At 41.5% G+C, this 18,930-nt stretch overlaps 1 protein-coding gene across 4 annotated transcripts in view; it reads right to left on the bottom strand.

Annotated features, from left to right (window-relative positions):
* cemip (cell migration inducing hyaluronidase 1) overlaps positions 1-18,930 on the bottom strand; it is a 157,063-nt gene that overhangs the window by 15,914 nt on the left and 122,219 nt on the right. For all 4 annotated transcript variants that reach the window (XM_080884666.1, XM_080884668.1, XM_080884667.1 and 1 more), the window contains 8 exons: positions 16,032-16,101; positions 15,416-15,544; positions 8,415-8,500; positions 6,245-6,376; positions 5,834-5,869; positions 3,166-3,321; positions 1,225-1,405; positions 628-843 (listed from right to left, as the gene is read on the bottom strand). In XM_080884666.1, the coding sequence (XP_080740792.1) occupies positions 628-843; positions 1,225-1,405; positions 3,166-3,321; positions 5,834-5,869; positions 6,245-6,376; positions 8,415-8,500; positions 15,416-15,544; positions 16,032-16,101 (1,006 nt within the window). The remainder of the gene's footprint in view (positions 1-627; positions 844-1,224; positions 1,406-3,165; positions 3,322-5,833; positions 5,870-6,244; positions 6,377-8,414; positions 8,501-15,415; positions 15,545-16,031; positions 16,102-18,930) is intronic.

The raw sequence follows: 18,930 nt of genomic DNA, 5'->3' as shown, positions 1-18,930 counted from the left end.
GGTTATTGAACTCCTTTACATTTGGGGCATTGGTGTGAACCAGGAAGTATATGCATGCTAGTGGGCCCTGTTTGGAACACCTTTTGGCCTCCAACATGCTCCAGGATCCCAGATGTTCTGCCTGTGCATACAAAGCGGGAGGTGATGGAATCGCTGAGGAGGCTGAATGACAAGTGAGGTCAACTTATGCCCTTCACTCTTTTTCAGCTAGCATTTAATTATAATTAATTATAATTATGAGAAGTCAACACCTGACTATTTGTGTTGTGGAGTATAAACAAATACAGCTTTGCACACAAAGACTGTTTGTGATCGAGGCTCATTGTGAGGGAATGCAAAATCCATTGTGTATTTGTTGGCTTTATTGCACAAAGAAGCAGACATTTCCCAAAACATATTCAGAACATCAGAAAATAACTGGTGTTAAGAAGGACTTGAAACAGCACTTTATTCTTATCCCTTCTGACTCTTTTTTTTCAAGAGTTTTCAGATACCCCAACAAACAAGTTTCACGGGCTGATATAAATGAAAATGCACACAATCAAGCAGAAATGACATTTGTGTTTGTGAAGACTGATATATGAAGATGAATGAATGAGGAATCGGGTGTGACACCTGCTGACCCACCTGTGCATAGTGCCCACTGCAGATAGCACCCTTCCAGTCAGGCACATCAATGCAGTCAGGGTGACGAAGCAGCCAGTTGTCTTCTTTAACCAGGAAAGCTCCGGGATACTCACTGACCGATCCATCAATATCATGGAAGATGGTCGTCTTGTCCCCGTCCATCTGCATTTTACTGAACCAGGGACCCGGCTCCCCAAAAAATACCCGAGATGTAATCTATAAGAGAGGGATGCATTAGTCTAGAGCCATTTACTGTGGCTTTCTGTGGTGCTACGCATCATTCACATTCAATATTCCAAATGTGTTCAGTGTTTCTTTATTTTCAACATTTAAAACATGGCTCTATATTTGAATATATTTGACATTTAGCTGAGAAATATCCAGAATTATTCAGTCGATCTGATAATCTACAAAAGTGGAACATACAGGACAATGGAACTGGAATACAGTTTTCAAATAACAAGAGTATTTTAAAATGCTTTTGTGTAAAGCTACAGTTGTCGGTTTTTCTTCCAAATGAAGCAAAGATTCAAGTTTGTAAAAACGTGTTAAACCAGTGTCTCTGGTTTTGTGTATTTCACACAGAAGTGGACTCACAGGTACATGGTCAAAGGTGATGTTGGTGACATTATTGTTGGGGCAGCTCTGCCACGAGTTGTTGAGCCTGAAGCCAAAGGCGCTGGTGTGCCTTCCGTTTAGTGCCGTGTATTTCCTAAATGTACAGTTCTGTACATTGATCGGCCCATCGTAGATCTGCATGCCTCGGATTGGAAAATCACTGCTCAAACACAGATGCACAAACGTCGTCATTGATGTTTGGCTCTACATACACGGGAACAGAAGCTTCAGAAAGTCACTGAACTGAAAAGAGACGCGCAACTACAGCACAATGTGTTTCTTTGAGACAAGCCTTCAAGGAGCTATAAAGGCAAGTTTTATTTTCATGTGCAGCAAAATGCATGGCTGTATGACACATGTAGTCAACATCATCAAAGATGTTGTGTGTTAGCTAACTACAAGAGAAAGTACTACACAAAAATAAAGAGTAACCAGCATGTCAGCAAGTCTTTGGTGAAACATGTTATTAACTGGCTCTGTGGGAGAACTTTAATCAGAACGTACTCTTTTGTTATACTAATTCTTGTTGTGTAGATTTTTTGAGGACGTTCTGTTATTAAATTGCATTTAAAAAGGATGCATCAAGTACACATTTTGATGAAAAAAAATGTCCACAAATGACTCCCCGCTGTGGGTGTCACTAAAAAGCTTTTCTTTACAGCAGCTCTCAAGAAGTGGTCAGCAATGCAGAACATGAGAGCGCAATAGTGTCAGAGAATGTTAGTCTGAACTGCAGATTAAGGCAGAAGTGGTTTCAATTATATTCATTTTTCCAATAAAGGGATCTCTAATAATACCACTGGTGAGACGTTCTTTTTGTACACTGCCCAGGTGGCCAGAGCACGGGACTGATTTCTGAGCATACAAATCTGGCTCTCACACATGCCAGCCTCGATCAAACTGTTATTTGACACAGACTAAAAAAGTGCAGTCAAATAAGGTGTTAACTGCAATGGCCACACATACTTTGTTTTTGCAAAACAGGTTCTTATGAACCGAGTAGTTCCAGAGTCATTACTGACGCAGAAAAACTAGTCCATGCATTTGTTACTTTGAGTCTGGACTACTGCAAATTTTTATGATCCCTATAATTATCATGCAGTTAAAAGCTACCTGGAAAGCATTCAAATGCTGCTGCAATGGTACTGACTAGAATTACAAAGAGAGACCACTTTCTCCCACATTAGTTTCTTGTGATTGGTTCCCTGTTAAATAGAAACATGGAATTAAAATACTTTTCAGAAATAAAGTCTTAAATGACACGGTTCCATCTTGAAGACCTCATATGTTAGTATGATTTTAATACAGCATTATGCTCTGTGGGTGAAGGCTGAAGTCCTCAAAGTAAACACGGGAGGCTATCAGGACTTGCTCACGAGGAAATAGCTCCTTTTGGGTTCAGAAGACCGACAGACTCAAGTTTTCTCTCTCCCATAGTTTGTGTTTTTCCTCATTTGTCTTTACTCCTTCTTTTGTCTCGTCTTTTCCCTTCCCCTCCGCCCAGTCATAGCAGAAGGCTGCCTGGACCTGCTTCTGTACTCTCTTCTTGTTAAAAGGGAGTTCTTCCTCCCCACTGTCACCAAGTGCTTCATAAATGGTGTCATAATACAATTTGAAAAACATTGTAAAAAATACAGTTGTGACCTTGTAATAAATAAAACTGATGTGAACAGAATATTATAAGCATAGTGAAGTAAATCAACCTTACCACGACATAGTGACAGTGTAAACATAAAAAACCACAATATCTGTGTTTTTAAAGCAATTATTAAATGTACATTTTGCTTTTCAAACAGAGGTTTTTTTTATCAGTTGCTAAGAGTAAAAAAAACTAAAAATAAAACTTCTGAAACACCACTATTGAGAAGAGAGTTTGTGAGCTTAAAAACAAAAATAAAATTAGCTGTAATCACCACTTACATGCCACGTGGCAGGGTCCTGTCAGTAAGGTCAGGACCCCCAGGGCCCCAAATCCTCTTGTCTGGGAAAGGCATACCACGATTGTCACTTTCACCCACAAAAAGTGAATTCTTCACCTGCTGATGAGAGCCGTCATCTTCTGGAAATGTGCCTCCACTGCACACAGACATTGTGAGTAAAGTCATGTAGTTAAAATCTGTTTTCTGTTGTTGATTATGTAAAGCTTAAACATCCAAGGCCCTGAAAATATACAATACAACATGCCAAAGCTAAAAAACAATGGAAAAGCACATCACTGTGATTTAAATGCGTGTCAGAAGCTACACACTAACATCTTGGTTACACTCTGCTATTATAATTGCAGAGTTTATGCATCGGTTATTAAGCAATCCTTGTGCAGCACAGTAAGAATATATGAGTTGGTTCACAAAAGATAAAAAGAATAGTTGTTATTTATAACAAATTAAAATGTAACAGTGTGTGCTTTTCCAAACATTTTAGCTTAGCTGCTATATACAAGCTAACCGGCAACCAAGGTAACATGTAGCAATATGTTCACCAGAAACAGAAGAAATCATTTGCAAGCAGCGTCTCTCAAGGGCACCTGCCTATCTAACATCTGCCTGTAGTTGTGGTCAGAAGTTTACATACACTCATGTCAGGGTCATTTTAGGATTTCTGGTTTGAATTGTTCCTTTTCAAGGGTTGAATGATCATAGAGCTGGATTCTAAGTATAGTCCACAAATTTCCAACATGGCTGATGTTGGGGATTTGGGAAGGCCTTAATGTTAGCCTGCTTTATCCACTCCAAAACCAGTTTTGATGTATATTTAAAATCACTTTCCTGTTGAGCTTAAAAATGCTGAATTTGGAGCAGAAGCATCTCTCTTGGTCAGCACCCTCTCAGTCCATGGCAATGTAAACGTGCTTCACTGTAGACAGTGACGATAGTGTTCCTGCAGTTTCCAGCTCATTGCGAGCTTGAGCCCTTTTGGTTCCTGGGTTGTTCCTGAACATCCAAACCGATTTCCTCTCGTCTCTGGGTGACAGTTTGGGTCTTCTTACAGAGCCAGGCAAAGTTTTGACACATTGACACAACTGTACTCGTGTGCAGTTATTTGAACTGATGATCTCAGAATCTGCAGTTGCTTAGAAATGGCTCCAAGAGAACTTTTCAATCAAACTTCTGTTGAGCTCTTAGACTTTCCTATTGTCCTGGGAAGAGAAACTACCAGCTGTTGTCAATCATATTCACTAACCAGGAGTTAATAAGCCTTGTAAACTTAAAAGACATTGTAGAACTTCAGCACGACTTGTTAGTTCCCAAATCCACACACGACTGTGTGGATTTGGGAACATCAAAATTCAATTCAAACTTATGCACCCAATTCTTGGTGTTGTTTTTAAGTCATTAATGTATGCTACACCCTTGAAATAGAAAAGTTCAGAGACATAATTAAAAGCCTAAAATTACCCTGACATTCATGCCCATGATGCGTGCATGTAAACTTCTCACCACAGCTGTGAGTTATATAACAACAGGAAATTCTGGTATCCATTAACCCTTTAAGACCTACCAAGTCCACCAGAGCTTATATTATATTTTTACATGCTGTAGTGCCATTTTTGGGAGCATTTCAAGTTGCCATCAATACAACTGTTATAGCCCAGATTTTAATAATATGTCTGCATTAAGTGCATAGCAATTACATAAATTGCAAAAAAGTGCAATAAACTATAACAAAATTTAAAATCATTTTTGTTTTTTTTAACATATATTTCTAGTTAGAGAAATTTAAGAGGTTTATCCCTCAAAACTGTAAATACAAAAAAGTTGCACAAAATAGTTTCCTACCACAGGAAATTTATTTTGAGTGTCTTCATAGTTTTATTTTTGAAATACACCAATTTTTAAACACTGCAGGAAAAACGAAAATAAATATAATAGTGCAAATTTGCAAAAAAACAGCATGTGCATCAAAATGTTTCTGTATTAAACATGGAGTTTCTTTTTAGGTTATATTTAAGTCTCCCTAAAAAGCTGATTCTGTTCATCTGGACGTAGTGTTTTCAGTGGGAGAAACGTTTCATCACTCAGCCGAGTCGCTTCTTCACTTTCAGCTGACTGCAGGCTTGGTCAATGGTCAATTTATGTGAAAAGTCTGAGGAGGGGGCCTAACGACACATCTTTCACCATCATACAATGCTGTGATTGCAACCATTCCCCAAATCTCTGTGAATGGTTCTAAGGTGGTGGTTTTCACATCTTAAGTTGTTTTCAATAAATTGCATGCTCAAAAAAAAAGTTTTTGTCCTTTGTGTCTGTGTGTGTGTGTGTGTGTGTGTGGGGGGGGGGGGGGGGGGCACAAACACTGATTTAGTATGGATAGAAGGCTGAGCCTTAGGTATTTGCAAATTTAGGTATTAGGTTAGTATTGATAATGTCTCCTGTCAGGAGAAAACGTTTTGTCAATTCTTGCCATCACACTCCTAAGCTACTTCTCACTCTGCATCAGAGCACGCCTTTTCTAACAGGATCCTGAGGAGACTCCATATAAGGCATTTTCCAATTAGGCAGAGAGAGAGAGAGAAAGTGAGCAGGAGAACAATAAACGCATACAACAGCCCTTTTATTTCTAACATGATTTAATAAAGGGGGAGTCTTACCTTGCTAAAGTGAGGCCAATGCCATTATCAGCAAATCTACCGAAAAAAGGAATATTATCATTAGAAGCACAGAAACACAGGAACAATGTGATGTTCCCATGGATACACACACACACACACACACACACACACACACACACACACACACACACACACACACACACACACACACACACACACACACACACACACACACACACACACACACACTAAGAGACTAAAGCAGATAGCAAGTTATTGTTAGATGGGAATGAACGTGCAGAAAAAACACTTGCTTTGTTCGACATGCATCACTTTCAGTGACATTCACTTGCACTAGAAGTTGATCAACTTTACTTATTCACTTGTTTATTTTACTTGGGTGACAAGTAAAATAAACAAGTAAAATCACTCAGTGTGTGTATCACTCACTGGCAGTCATCTAACCACACATCCCCTCCTCTCAGCCAAGCTCCATGGTACTGGTTCTTATAGGCAGTGAAGTGATGGATGAGAGCTGGGACTCTAGGTTTGAACGGGTCAGAATCCTGATGGGGGCCATACCTAAACAACAGAAGGACATACAGTGCTAATATTTAACAATATTTTTCAAGGCTGCAAAGGAGTAATTTATATAAACTGTAATGTTGTAGCTTTTTAAATGGTCATTCATCCATCCATCCATTTTCTTTTGCTTATCTGGGGCCAGGTTGCTTGGGCAGCAGCCACAGCATTGAAGCCCAGACGTCCCTCTCCCTAGCCACCTCCAACATCTTATCTGGGGGAACACTGAGGTATTCCCAGGCCAGTTGAGAAATACAGTTTCTCCAACGTGTCCTGCGTCTGCCCTGGGGCCTCCTCCTGGTGGGACATGCCCAGAAGACCGAACTCAGGAGGCGCCCAAGATGCATCTATGTGGAGGAGTAGCTCGTGACCATAGGTGAGGGTAGGGACATCGATCTGGTAAATCGAGAGCTTCGTTTAAATACTCAGCTCTCTCTTCACCATGACAGACCAGTGCAGCGCCCGCATCACTGCAGTTGCAGCAACAATCCGTCCGTCCGCTCCCCTGTCTCCGCACTTGTGAACAAGACACTGAGACACTTAAACTCCTCCACTTGGGGCAGCAACTTGTTCCTGACCTGGGCGCTCCAGCCGTTTCCGGCTAAGGAACATGGCTTCAGTCTTGGAAGTGTTAATTCTCATTACCATTGCTTTACACTCAGATGCGAACCACTCTAATGTGAGCAGGAGGCCTCCACCTGGTGAAACCAGAAGAACCACATCATCTGCAAAAAGCTGAGACAACAGTCTGAGACCACCAAAGTGGAAGCCTTCTGCCACTTGACTACACCCTCTGTCATCACTGAATCGAAAAAATTCTAAAAATTATGCTCAGAATCGCTGACAAAGGGCAGTCCCGGCATGGTCAACACCCACTGGGAATTAGTCAGCCTTATTGCCGTCGATGTGGACCAAGCTCTCGCAGTGCTTGTTCAAGGACTGAACGCTCATAGCAGCCCCATACTCCCAAAGCACCTCACACAGAATACCCAGAGGGATGTGGTCAAATATCCAAGTCCACAAATCACATGTAGACCAGTTAGGCCTACTCCCACCCACCATCAAATATTCTTGAGAAGATAAAGAGCTGGTCCAGTGTTTCATGACCAGGATGAAAAGTGTATTGTTCCTCCTGCATCCAAGCTTCGACTAATGGTAAGAGTCTTATTTCTAGCACCTTGGCGAAGACTTTGCCGGGGAGGATGAGGAGTGTGATCATCTTACAGTTGGAGCACACTCTCCGGTCCTACTTCTTCAACATGGAAACAACCACCCCAGTCTGCCAATCCAGAGGCACTGTCCAAGATCTCTATGTGACAGATCTCACCCCCAGTGATGGATGAGTCATCCCACATGAGTCTCCAGGTGGAGCAACCTCGAGAACCCCACCTATGGACTCCAAGAATGCTGGGTAATTTAAACTATCATTTGGCACATAATTTTAATCCACAAGAGTAAAAGAGCAGTTCAACAAACGGGATGGTAAGTAGTAAACGGACTGGTTCTTATACAGTGCTTTTCTATCTGAGCACTCAAAGCACTTTACACAACTTGTACATTCACCCATTTGCACAAACACTTTTTTCTAAGTGCTTCCTGTCCAATAATCACATGCATTCATCGGAGAGCAACATGGGGTTAGTATCTTGCCCAAGGCATTTGGCATGCAGACTGGAGCAGACTGGGATCAAACCAGTCTTTGAGTAAATTAATAATTTTTAATTTTATTTATTTATTTTTACCAGATAGCCATATGTGTGCGACTAGTATCTTTTATTACTTGACAGCATCTTTATCTTATTAATGATTAATAACACAAAAACCTTCATTGCACTGACAGATCTACACTTTCTTTCTCCAGTAAAAAGTTTTTCTGCCCATTTAATTGGCCTGTGCACTGACAATATGAAAAAGAGCACACCCAGTGCTCACGAAAACATTAACAGGAAATGTCATCATTACAGAGTAAACTCATCACACTGAATCACACTGGGTGGGATGTGATTTCTCATGCAGGGTGTTTGTTACAGGGTCTGACCTGGCTCCTATCAGAGACAGGAAGGGTCTCTTGTCCTTGTTGTCTGCCTGGGTCGTCTTAACTCCATTATCAAGGATCATTCCAGCCTAAAATAAAAAGACAACAGAAATTGTGAGTTTGTTTGCCCTGTATGTAGAATTTTTAAAAAGACATGGACTTTATTTATTTATGCGAGAGGTAAAGCCGTGTGCTTGGAGAGCAGATCGCTGTGTTCAAGGATTATTCAAAGATTATCACCATTATGAGACGAAACACATGAAGGAATCCAAGAACCCGACTGATGCAGAGCAGGAATAGACTTGAGACTAGCAAAAGGGCTTTTTCACAAAGTTTACACATCCAGGGACAGAGCAGTCAAGACCAACTTTGTGATTTCCCACAACATTACAAAAACCAATAAGCCTTTGACTGATTTAGAGTTTATCAAAGAGTATTTGGTGGTGCTCTAACACGCCTTGAAAAAAATGAAGGATTTGAAAACGCCCCTCTCCAGGTAAACCAAGATGGACTGTGGGCATTATGGGAAATCTGGAGCTTCAGTTTAAAAACAAAGAGGACAGTTTTCATGTTTTCCTACTTAGTCAAGGACCAGAGCAGCATGGTTACTCATCTTTATACAAAAGAGGTACCAGCAGAACTTTAAGTCGATGTTACAGTTGGATTTTTATTTGTCTCTCAAAGGGGAGAAGTTTCCACACATGAGCAGACATGTGAAGATGTTGGCTCTCTTTGGAGCTACCTTTATAAGCGAACAAGCATTCTCAGGGGTGAAGTTTAACAAATCCAGGTGCAGATTCTGTGTCAGTGACGATGTCCACTGTCTCATGCATTTCCGCCTCAGATGAACGTGACTTTAATCTGCTTGTTCAAGCCCAAAACAGACCAGATTTCTCTCAGTGAAAAAGAAAAAAGAACTTAAAAACTGCAGATAAGTAAAAAAGCAACAGCACTTAGTATAACAGTTCTACATCTTTAAAATATTGCAAAAACAGTTTTAGAAATATTGATTAAACAGTGATAAAATGCTGGTACTACACCTATTTCACATTTTCCATAATTGTAATATCAACTCTTACCAGTAGCAGTTTATAAAGAGATCAAATTAATATTGAGAAGAATTGACAGGCCCCCTGGGTAAATTAATTGGTTTAGCGCTGATTTAACAAATGGTTTGTGGTTAATTTTGCATGTAACTCTTGTCATTATTTGGAAAAATGTCAAAAGTATAATAAATAAAAATATATATACTGTCAACAAGTTTCCAACTGAAGGTACAATTTTTATTCAGCAAATGAATTTTGAGTTGAAACCACTACCTTCGTCCTGTTTCCCTCCCTTAGCTGCAGGAGAAATGCATGAATGTTATGAAACATTTTTATTGGCTTCTTCAAGCAATAAATCAGGCTCAGTAGCAGAAGACTTCTTCTTTGCACCCTTTTCCAGACACATGTTGAGCAGCCCAGCATCAGGTCGTAATTCGCAGTAAACCAGCAACAGCTGCTAGCTCGTATAATCCCTTTTAGTAAAAACTCTGTTAACTCTTTTGGCCCCAACATATTTCATAGGTTTTTTAAAAAGCTGACCATTAACTTGACCTGCATTACTTTCCGTGGCATTTAATAATTGTAGATGTCAGGTGGCAGTGAAAACCCAAATGTTCCAAAAACCTGTGTTGGATCTAAAAGGGAGTCTATAGGGATTCCCTTTCTAACCTTAAGGAACTGCAGGTTCTGGAACATTTGTGTTTTCGTTAAAACGCTCGACTTTATAGTAGAGTTAAAATATTTTATAGCATGCTACAAAAAACACTTTAGTCTTTCATTTCAACATCTTTTCTTGTCTTCGTTTGTTCCTAGCTGACAGTCGACAGGGGAGGTCGTCAACGAAGCGAATACGTTGCCGTGGGTGCCGTAGGGTTTCCATCTTGGTCAGCGATCCACTTCCCGGCCTTGCGATCTTTGGCCTTGACCTTTGCTTGCTCCAGGGTTAGATGTCGTTTTTTAAGATCGTCATCAATTTGCTTGATCCAAGTCTTCTTGGGTGCGTCATGCTTGATTCTTCAGCGGGCGGAGAGGTGATGCAGCAGAAGTCGATATCGGAGGCGATGGTTGCTCATGCAACAGACGTGTCCAAACCAGATTGCAGTCGTTTCTTCTGGATCAGCTCTTCCATCGAGGGTTGCTGGTGACATTGACTACGTTTTGTGCTGTTGGTAAGATGGTCGAGGAGGGACACTCTGATAACCTGATGCAAACAGTGGAAGACCTCAAACTTGTTGAGGTCGTGCTTGAGGATAGCAACTGCATAGTAAGTGACAACTCTGGGTTGTAATCAGTCTTAACTTAGAAGTGTGCCTGCTGTGGCTGACAGGCAGCTGTAGCCTGCAGCTGTGTGCTGGGTCTGCCCACGTTTGTGTACTTGTTTCCTTTTGGAACAGTTTTCATTATTAACTCCTTTCTTAGCTTACTTCTTAGTTATACAGGTTTGTTAGCATCAGGATGATAAGTCTTAGCTCCTCAACATGCCACTGACTACATCCATATTTTTTATACACTCCAATGTGTCTAAAATGGTAAATGGCCTGTATTTGTATAACGCTTTACTAGTCCCTGAGGACCCCAAAGCGCTTTACACATCCAGTCATCCACCCATTCATACACTGGTGATGGCAGCTACATTGTAGCCACAGCCACCCTGGGGCGCACTGACAGAGGCGAGGCTGCCGGACACTGGCGCCACCGGGCCCTCTGACCACCACCAGTAGGCAACAGGTGAAGTGTCTTGCCCAAGGACACAACGACCGAGACTGTCCAAGCCGGGGCTCGAACCAGCAACCTTCCGATTACAAGGCGAACTCCCAACTCTTGAGCCACGATCGCCCCATTAAAATATAATAAAACATCTCTTCCTGTTAATCAAGCCACTTGTATACCAGTGTCACTAGACTGCTCTTCATAAATTCTGCTAACCTTACCATGACATCATGTAAATTTAGTGAGCAGCAGCAAATTGGGGATATACATGTGAGGGGCACAGAGATAAAAATCAATCAATAAATAAATGAAATCAATTTTACTTTATAAATTGTTTTAGACATTACATACAGGAAGAAAATAGGGATGAAGACTATAGAGTGAGAGCCGGGCTTTGAGTGTCATATTATCTCAAACAGTGACAAAGGTTTCTGTTGGACTGAAAAAGGTGACAGGCCTTTAGGTGAAGTGAGGTGTTATTTATAATTCCTTCTGTTTTATAACACTAGTTTATCAAGTTTCAAGGTGAAGCCTCAGCTGACTGATTCCTGTTTGCTTTGCTGAAGTAACATTACACTGTTAACACTGTTGAGACTTGCTTTTGGTTGGCATGCATCTGTCTCTGCTGATATAAGACCAGTCATCATTACAGTCATGCCCCTAAAGCCTGAAAAGAGCTGCAGATTTTCAAATCAATCACCATAGATTTAGGAGGCAAGTAAAACTATGAAAAAATACAGTTACAGAGAACTGGGAAACATTTAAATAAAGGATAAATACACTGCATGAAATGTTCCCATATCTCACTTAACGAAGCTTTAAATCCAATCATCTGATAAGAAACATTTATTGAAACTTTCCTAAATCAAGCAAAGAATAACCCTACATGCTTCCCAATTTCTAATCCAGCCTTCTGTAGCATTTTCTTAAATAAAATAAAAAGTATCACAACAATAAAAGTATCCTAATGGCAGTGTGCTGCTTCTAAACAAAGACACTGCCATTGTGTTGCTGTTGAACACTCAACCAGCAGCCCTGAAACAACCTTTTCTCTCACACCAACCTCACATGATTTATGCTCCTGTTAGGATGATCCAAATTAAAAGTGCAGAAGGGAACGAGAGAGTGAGATGGAACAGGAAAGAAATCACTGTAGGGCTTGAGAAAGTAAGGCAATAACAACAGCGCTTCCCTTTCAGTGGTGCCTCATAAATCTCTCTCTGCTCCAGCTGTGCTGTGTTAGGAGCCACAGGTAACTCCAAACTCGGTCCTATCTCACCACCAATCTCATTCCACTCATCTGGCTTGCTTTCCTCCGTTTCTGTTATCTTGACTTTTTCCAACTATCTCTCTTTTTTTCTAACAGTTTGACCATTTCTCAGTTCTTGCACAAAAGTGTGTTCACACTATCACTGTGACTAAGTTACCGGTCGCTGCAGATGGCCCCGCCCCTCTCTGAGCCTGGTTCTGCTGGAGGTTTCTTCCTGTTAAAAGGGAGTTTTTCCTTCCCACTGTTGCCAGAGTGCTTGCTCATAGGGGGTCATATGATTGTGGGGTTTTCTCTGTATGTATTATTGTACGGTCTACCTTACAATATAAAGCGCCTCGAGGCGACTGATGTTGTGATTTGATGCTGTGTAAATAAAATTGAATTGAAGTGGGGACCACTGTATAACCATCAGTATCTTTGCTGGCTTTGTGGAAAAATGGATCCAATCCAATTCCACCATTTAAGGGAGGACAGGCCATCAGCACTGATGATGACGGCACTTTTAACATTAAGTGTTCATGTTTGGTGAGCTGTGAATTTAGCATTATCTGTGATATTCTTAGGGACTGTATTCTTTGAAATGTTCTACACGCACTTGTAAATGACAAGTGAAAGAAAATATTGCAAAGTAAGTTAACTATATACTATATGACAATTAAAACTCTGGAACTCTGGTCTGTCCTGAAAGAACTGGCTTACTGAGACTGCTTTCTGGGTCACAGGCAGGAGGATGGAGGAGTAGAAACAAATGAAGCTGACATTTGTATAGGATCAGCAATTTTCTTTCTTTAGTCTGATGTTCTTTATTATTCACCACATAAAACGTTACATCAAGTAGGCCCACAAAACACTGTTAAAGCTAGGGTAGGTATAAGTCCTAAGCCCAAAGCTCTTCTCCACTCTTACTTTGAAACACCAAATAAAATAAGCCTGTGCATGTGTCACAGGTTTGATTCAGAGGTGAGTGGGAGTTTGTCATTGTTTGTTTTTTTTTTACCATGGTGGAGTCTTAAGTAAGAAAACATTTTTCATAAATGGATTGGTTCTTATATAGTGGTTTTCTACTCTACTGGAGCACTCAAAGCACTTCCCATTCATACAAACAAGCTTTCTTCTATGCTTACTATCTAACATTTACACACATTTGTAGTCTGATTGATGTATTGGAGAGTAACATGGCCTGGCCTGTATTTATATAGCGCTTTTCTAGTCCCTAAGGACCCCAACCAGTCATCCACCCATTCACACACAGGTGATGGCAGCTACATTGTAGCCACAGCCACCCTGGGGCGCACTGACAGAGGCGAGGCTGCCGGACACTGGCGCCACCGGGCCCTCTGACCACCACCAGTAGGCAACGGGTGACGTGTCTTGCCCAAGGACACAACAACTGAGACTGTCCAAGCCGGGGCTCGAACCGGCAACCTTCCGATTACAAGGCGAACGCCCAACTCGTGAGCCACGATCACACCGTGGGGTTAGTATCTTGCCCAAAGATATTTGGCATGCAGACTAAAGCAGCTGGGGATCAAACTGCCAACTTTCTGATGACCTGCTGTATGTTTGACCATAATTAGCTACCCTGAACAATTCGGAACAAACGAATGAACAACAGTGTTTTCACACTTAGTGTAAATTACTGAGAGAGGTCTAACAAAAAAAGCTGATGTGTTGTTTGCTAGATTCAACTTTCAGTATACTTGTCGGGCAAAAACAAAATCCATGTTGCTACAAATTTTGGGGGGACAGGGTTTTGTATGATAAGGGATGCAAATTGATTCCAATATCGATATCACTTATTCGTTTAATTCTCTATTGATTGTCATTGCGAAACCAATGAGAGCTATTGGCTCTGCTTTGATAATCAAACACCAAATGAGTCAAATGAAGAACACCTCATTTCAATTATCTGGATGGGTGAGGCCATAGGTTTTGCAAAACTGTGTATTTGGATTGTGAAGTGAACCATTTAAATACATAATAGTGGGAGTAAACAAAATAATCATCCAAGCAATCAGATCACCTGAAATCAGTGTCATGGTGCTGGGTCGTTGACCCAGTGTTTTGTGTTTGGCATTATGTTTATTATTATTAGCTCATCTGATGTTTAATTTCTTCATGGTTATCTTTATTAGTATGTAGGTTTCATTCTCAGGGTTTCCAGTTCTGGGTTTATTTCCTGTGTCGTTCTCCTGGTGCTTTGTTCGTGTCCCTGACTTTGTCTTTAAAGGTCTGTGTCTGTTATCACTGTGTCAGCTTGTGTCTTCCTGTCGTCTTGTGAATTAGGATCAGCTGTGCTTCCCTCCTGTGTGTCATTACCTGATTACCTTGTGTGTGTGTATATAGTTGGTGTCGGTCTGTCTGTGTAACTGTGTATTTCCGTGTCTCTTTTCCCGACATTCTCCGTGCCGTTTTCCCGTGTTTGTATGATTTCAGGTTTGTTCTCTAGTTTTCCTCAGTTTAGGTTATCGCTTAATTTTGTCCTCACTTCTGTTCATTGTCACTCACTGTAAATAAACTCACTCGCATCACCGCCGTTGTCTGATACTTTGGTCCTCCTTCACAACACCACACGACTGCTGCCCCAGCAGTGACACACGGTTGGTTTCTACTTTCCCCTTTTTTAATATTGGTTATAATCTTATTGTAGACTGATGAACACTTACGTCTTTAAGAATCCTTTTATAGATTTTATCCTTTCCCCGATTTGTGGAAGTTGTTGTGATAGAGGCACAGTTTACATGGTCATGGAAAGAAAAGACTTTGCCAGTACCCAGTAACTTCAACCTTATCTCCAAGCAGAAGACTGAACTTCTTTTCGTTAGCTCACTTCCTGCTTGCTCTTTCCAACAGTAAATAACTGATTACTTAATATGTTGAACAAGTAGAGACAAATTCCAACTTTTTATTCATTTTTTAGTCAAATTCCCTATCACAGCTTTCTTTATCTCCCCACAGCAGTTCATCCTCAGACTCACCCTGAAGTTGGAATGGGCTCTGTTGTTGGTGAACTGGCCCATAGGTGTGTGCTCTGTATATCCAGGCGAGTATGACCCATTTGAGGGGCCTGTCGCCATATGGTGGAAAAGGAACCAGAAGCCTGTTTCCTGAGGGTTTACACACAAATAGACATGTAGTTACAAACAGAGCTATTAGGATAAAATGTTTTAGTTTAGAGTAACTACTTTATCTGTAAAACAAAAACTATCTGTATTTCTGTTCATACACAAACATGTGCAGACTCCTATACATAAACATAACCACAGAATCAGTTTTGCACTTTGCATGTCAGCCTCTGTTTTGCTATTGTTCTTTACAAGTGTGTAAATGAGAAAAGTTCTTATACTGGTGAGGATAATTGACACTTCCTCCCAATGGATCCTGGTGAAATCCTCAAAGTAAGATCATAATTGGCACTCTATCATAGTGAAAGTATGGCAGGGCGTCTGTTGTCTGCTTGTTCCAGACGGTGATAGAAGTATACAGCCATTAATCTGACCTGGCAATGTGGTAATGAGAAAGAGCTCCACCTGGAGAAACAGGGGATATAGGAGGGGTGGGGAAGGGTTGAGAGATGAGAAAGTGACAACTCACCTCCGAGCCTGCAGCCGCACAGTTGATGAGGTTGTTATTAGGGTTGGCAATCCAGAACGTGGAAGTTGCACTATAGAAGAAGATTGTTGTAAAAGAAAAAAAATGTTGGATTTCACATAAATAGTTTAAATCAGTAATGCAGAGGAGAAGAAGGAGAGAAAATAGCTTCTAAATTGTCAGAGTGTCGTATGTGCAAAAATGGACATAATTTACGTCTATGTCTGGATCTGAAATCAGTCCTGCAGGGTGCTAGAACAAGAAGGAAACTCTACACGAGTAAGGACGTATGTTCTGTTCCCAAAATGAGGGAAACTGTCCAAATGTCACTACTGTCATGGTCCCTGTGCCTCACCAGCTGATTCTGTATTAGGCAACATGTGCTCTCTCTCTCCCCCCTGCCGGGGCGATGCTCATTATGGGCTCCCGCCCCTGGCCCACGCACCTGCTGCCTATCGGGATGATCACAAGGCCGATTTAAGACAGCAGCACTGTGTCACTCGTCGCTGGATCGTTGAGTTATCAGCGTCAGTCGCTCAGTAGATTGTAAATAAGGATCTGTGAGTTCGTTCCGTCTGTTCGCCTCTAACTATAATCTCTGTGTACAGATCTATCCCGGACCTTTCCCTGCCTGTCTGTCATCCCGTGGACGAGTGAGTGGATGGTGTTTCCCCAGTGTGGGGAGTGAAGAGAGAGAGCCTTTGGAGGACGTCAGATTCCCGTCTTTTCCCTCACACACCCCGGAACCCTGGACCCCCCTCCCCTCCCTCCAGCACTTTGTAAATAGCATCACCTGGTGTCGTTGTGTAAATAAAATCTGTAAATCCTGTAAGGAGTCCCGGTCTGCGCCTGAGTCCGTTAACTGAAACCTGACAACTACAGTACACATTTTCTAATGAACTTGGAAAGAAAAGCATCTGGACTTCTTTAGGTTGCTTGAAGACGTTTCACCTCTCATCCGAGAAGCTTCTTCAGATCGAAGGTCAAATGGTGGAGTGGTTGGGGTACTTCTAGCTGTGCTCGATGTCTGCAATGTTGCCTTCTGGTAGTTCGATGTGCTCAGTTCTGACTACCCTCCCTCTCTTTGTTACCATCTGACTACACTTCTTCGATCTGAACAACATTCCGATGTCCTTGCTGCAGATCCTGGTGGTGTGGATCCGTGAATCGATGTATCGTTCATGCCTGACATACAACTTGATATCATACATGTGCTTCATTAGTGCTCCATTCTGTAGTCAGTATCTGCAGCCAGTCTTGTCAGTGATCTCACTGAGGGGGTTCAGGCCTATGCATAATAGTAGTGGGGGCAGAGGACTTCCTTGGTAGATCCCGCATTTGATGGTGACTTGTGCTATGGGCTTGAAGTTGGCCTCTAGTGTTGTACACCCTATCCACACTGAGTTCCTGAAGAAGGCTCTTAGGGTCCTGTTGATCTTGTATAGTTCTAGGCATTCCAGGATCTAGGTGAGGGGCAAGTTATGAGTCCAGACAGTGCACAGTCTGGTGGGCCTGGTCTTACAGTCTTAGATGGCTGTTCTGTCTACCAGTAGCTGGTGTTTTGCTCCTATGGTATTCATACTAATTCCTGTTCAGGGACATTTCAGTGGTCTGCTCTAAGGTCCACCAGCCACTGAGCGTTGGCGTTATGTGTTGCATCCTTCTGCCATATGCTCTTCCTGTTGTAGGCTTGAGATGGAGTTAGCCTAGCCTTGGTGGTGCTGTTCCACTAAGAGTAGACCTTGGATGGTTCTGTCGAGAACAGCTGATTTATTCTCCTGTCCTCTATTTCTCCCGCTCATTGTTAGTATGGTGGGTCCTAGGGACCCTTACTGGATGCAGATGCCCCAGTTGGGATTCGAACCCACAACTCTCATAAGATGGAAATGGCTCCAGAACAGCATCAGCATGAAGTAGGTGAAGGAGGAATAATAGATGCATTAAACATACATTACATTTACAGGGTTCTCCTTTTGTCCAGTAGTTCAATATCCATGCTAGAAAGTTTTGCTTGTCATTCATCTTTATTTAGCAAAAAATGATCCTCATGAAGTACCCAATACACACCCAGCAGGTGCATGTAATGATTGGGACAGAGATTGTGTCACCACCTCATATCATGATCACAGAGCTTTTAACCACCGTCTTTATCAATGAACGGAGCTACTGGTTCAGTTATCATGGAGTCACAGGGTTGGAATATCATGAGAATATTTGAAAGCTCTCTCATTATCCGTGCTCTACCTTTCCACCAAGTTTCATGATGTACAAATTGTACTGATCACAGACCTCCACCTCTGCTTTTGCCTTTTGCAGAAGAACAGAGTGTGTTTGCTTTCTTTCACAGTTCTCAACTTGACCTATCTGTTAACATCTCCTCTCCATTATGCAGCCTTAACAATGATTTACGCTTGTCAACTCATCACCCCCTGCTGCAGCTCAATTGAGGTGAGAACGATATTAGCTCAATGTAATCAACGTCTCAACCAGTCCCAATCAAGGCTTAGCCCCCCTCCAGCCTGCTTGATGTGATTTCTGTCACAAGTGATGGGAGGGAGGAAGGTCTGAGAGCTGAGCTAAACATCACCATGCTCAATTGTGTGACAATGATGTGACTTGCACAGCTCCATTATAGGAATTTGTAGTTAGTCTTAAAATCTTAAAAGGATGAATACAACAACAGTGCAATGCAAAAGAATCATTTACATAAGAAGTCTGCAAAAAACCCAAAACACTTTTACTGTAGGCATGGTAACATGATTCAAGGGAGAGCAAACTATATTCTTCAACCAAGTTAGCTTCTATCAAGGGAAATCATGTCCAGGTTTAATGGCAAAACTGGGATTTTTTTCAAATTATTATGGTTATAATTAATAACACACATTGACAGTGCATTAATAAC

Source organism: Rhamphochromis sp. 'chilingali' (assembly GCF_963969265.1).
Source record: "Rhamphochromis sp. 'chilingali' genome assembly, chromosome: 6".
NCBI lineage: Eukaryota > Metazoa > Chordata > Actinopteri > Cichliformes > Cichlidae > Rhamphochromis > Rhamphochromis sp. 'chilingali'.
Note: the sequence above shows the minus strand (reverse complement) of the source record. Positions and strands in the feature narration are given on the sequence as shown.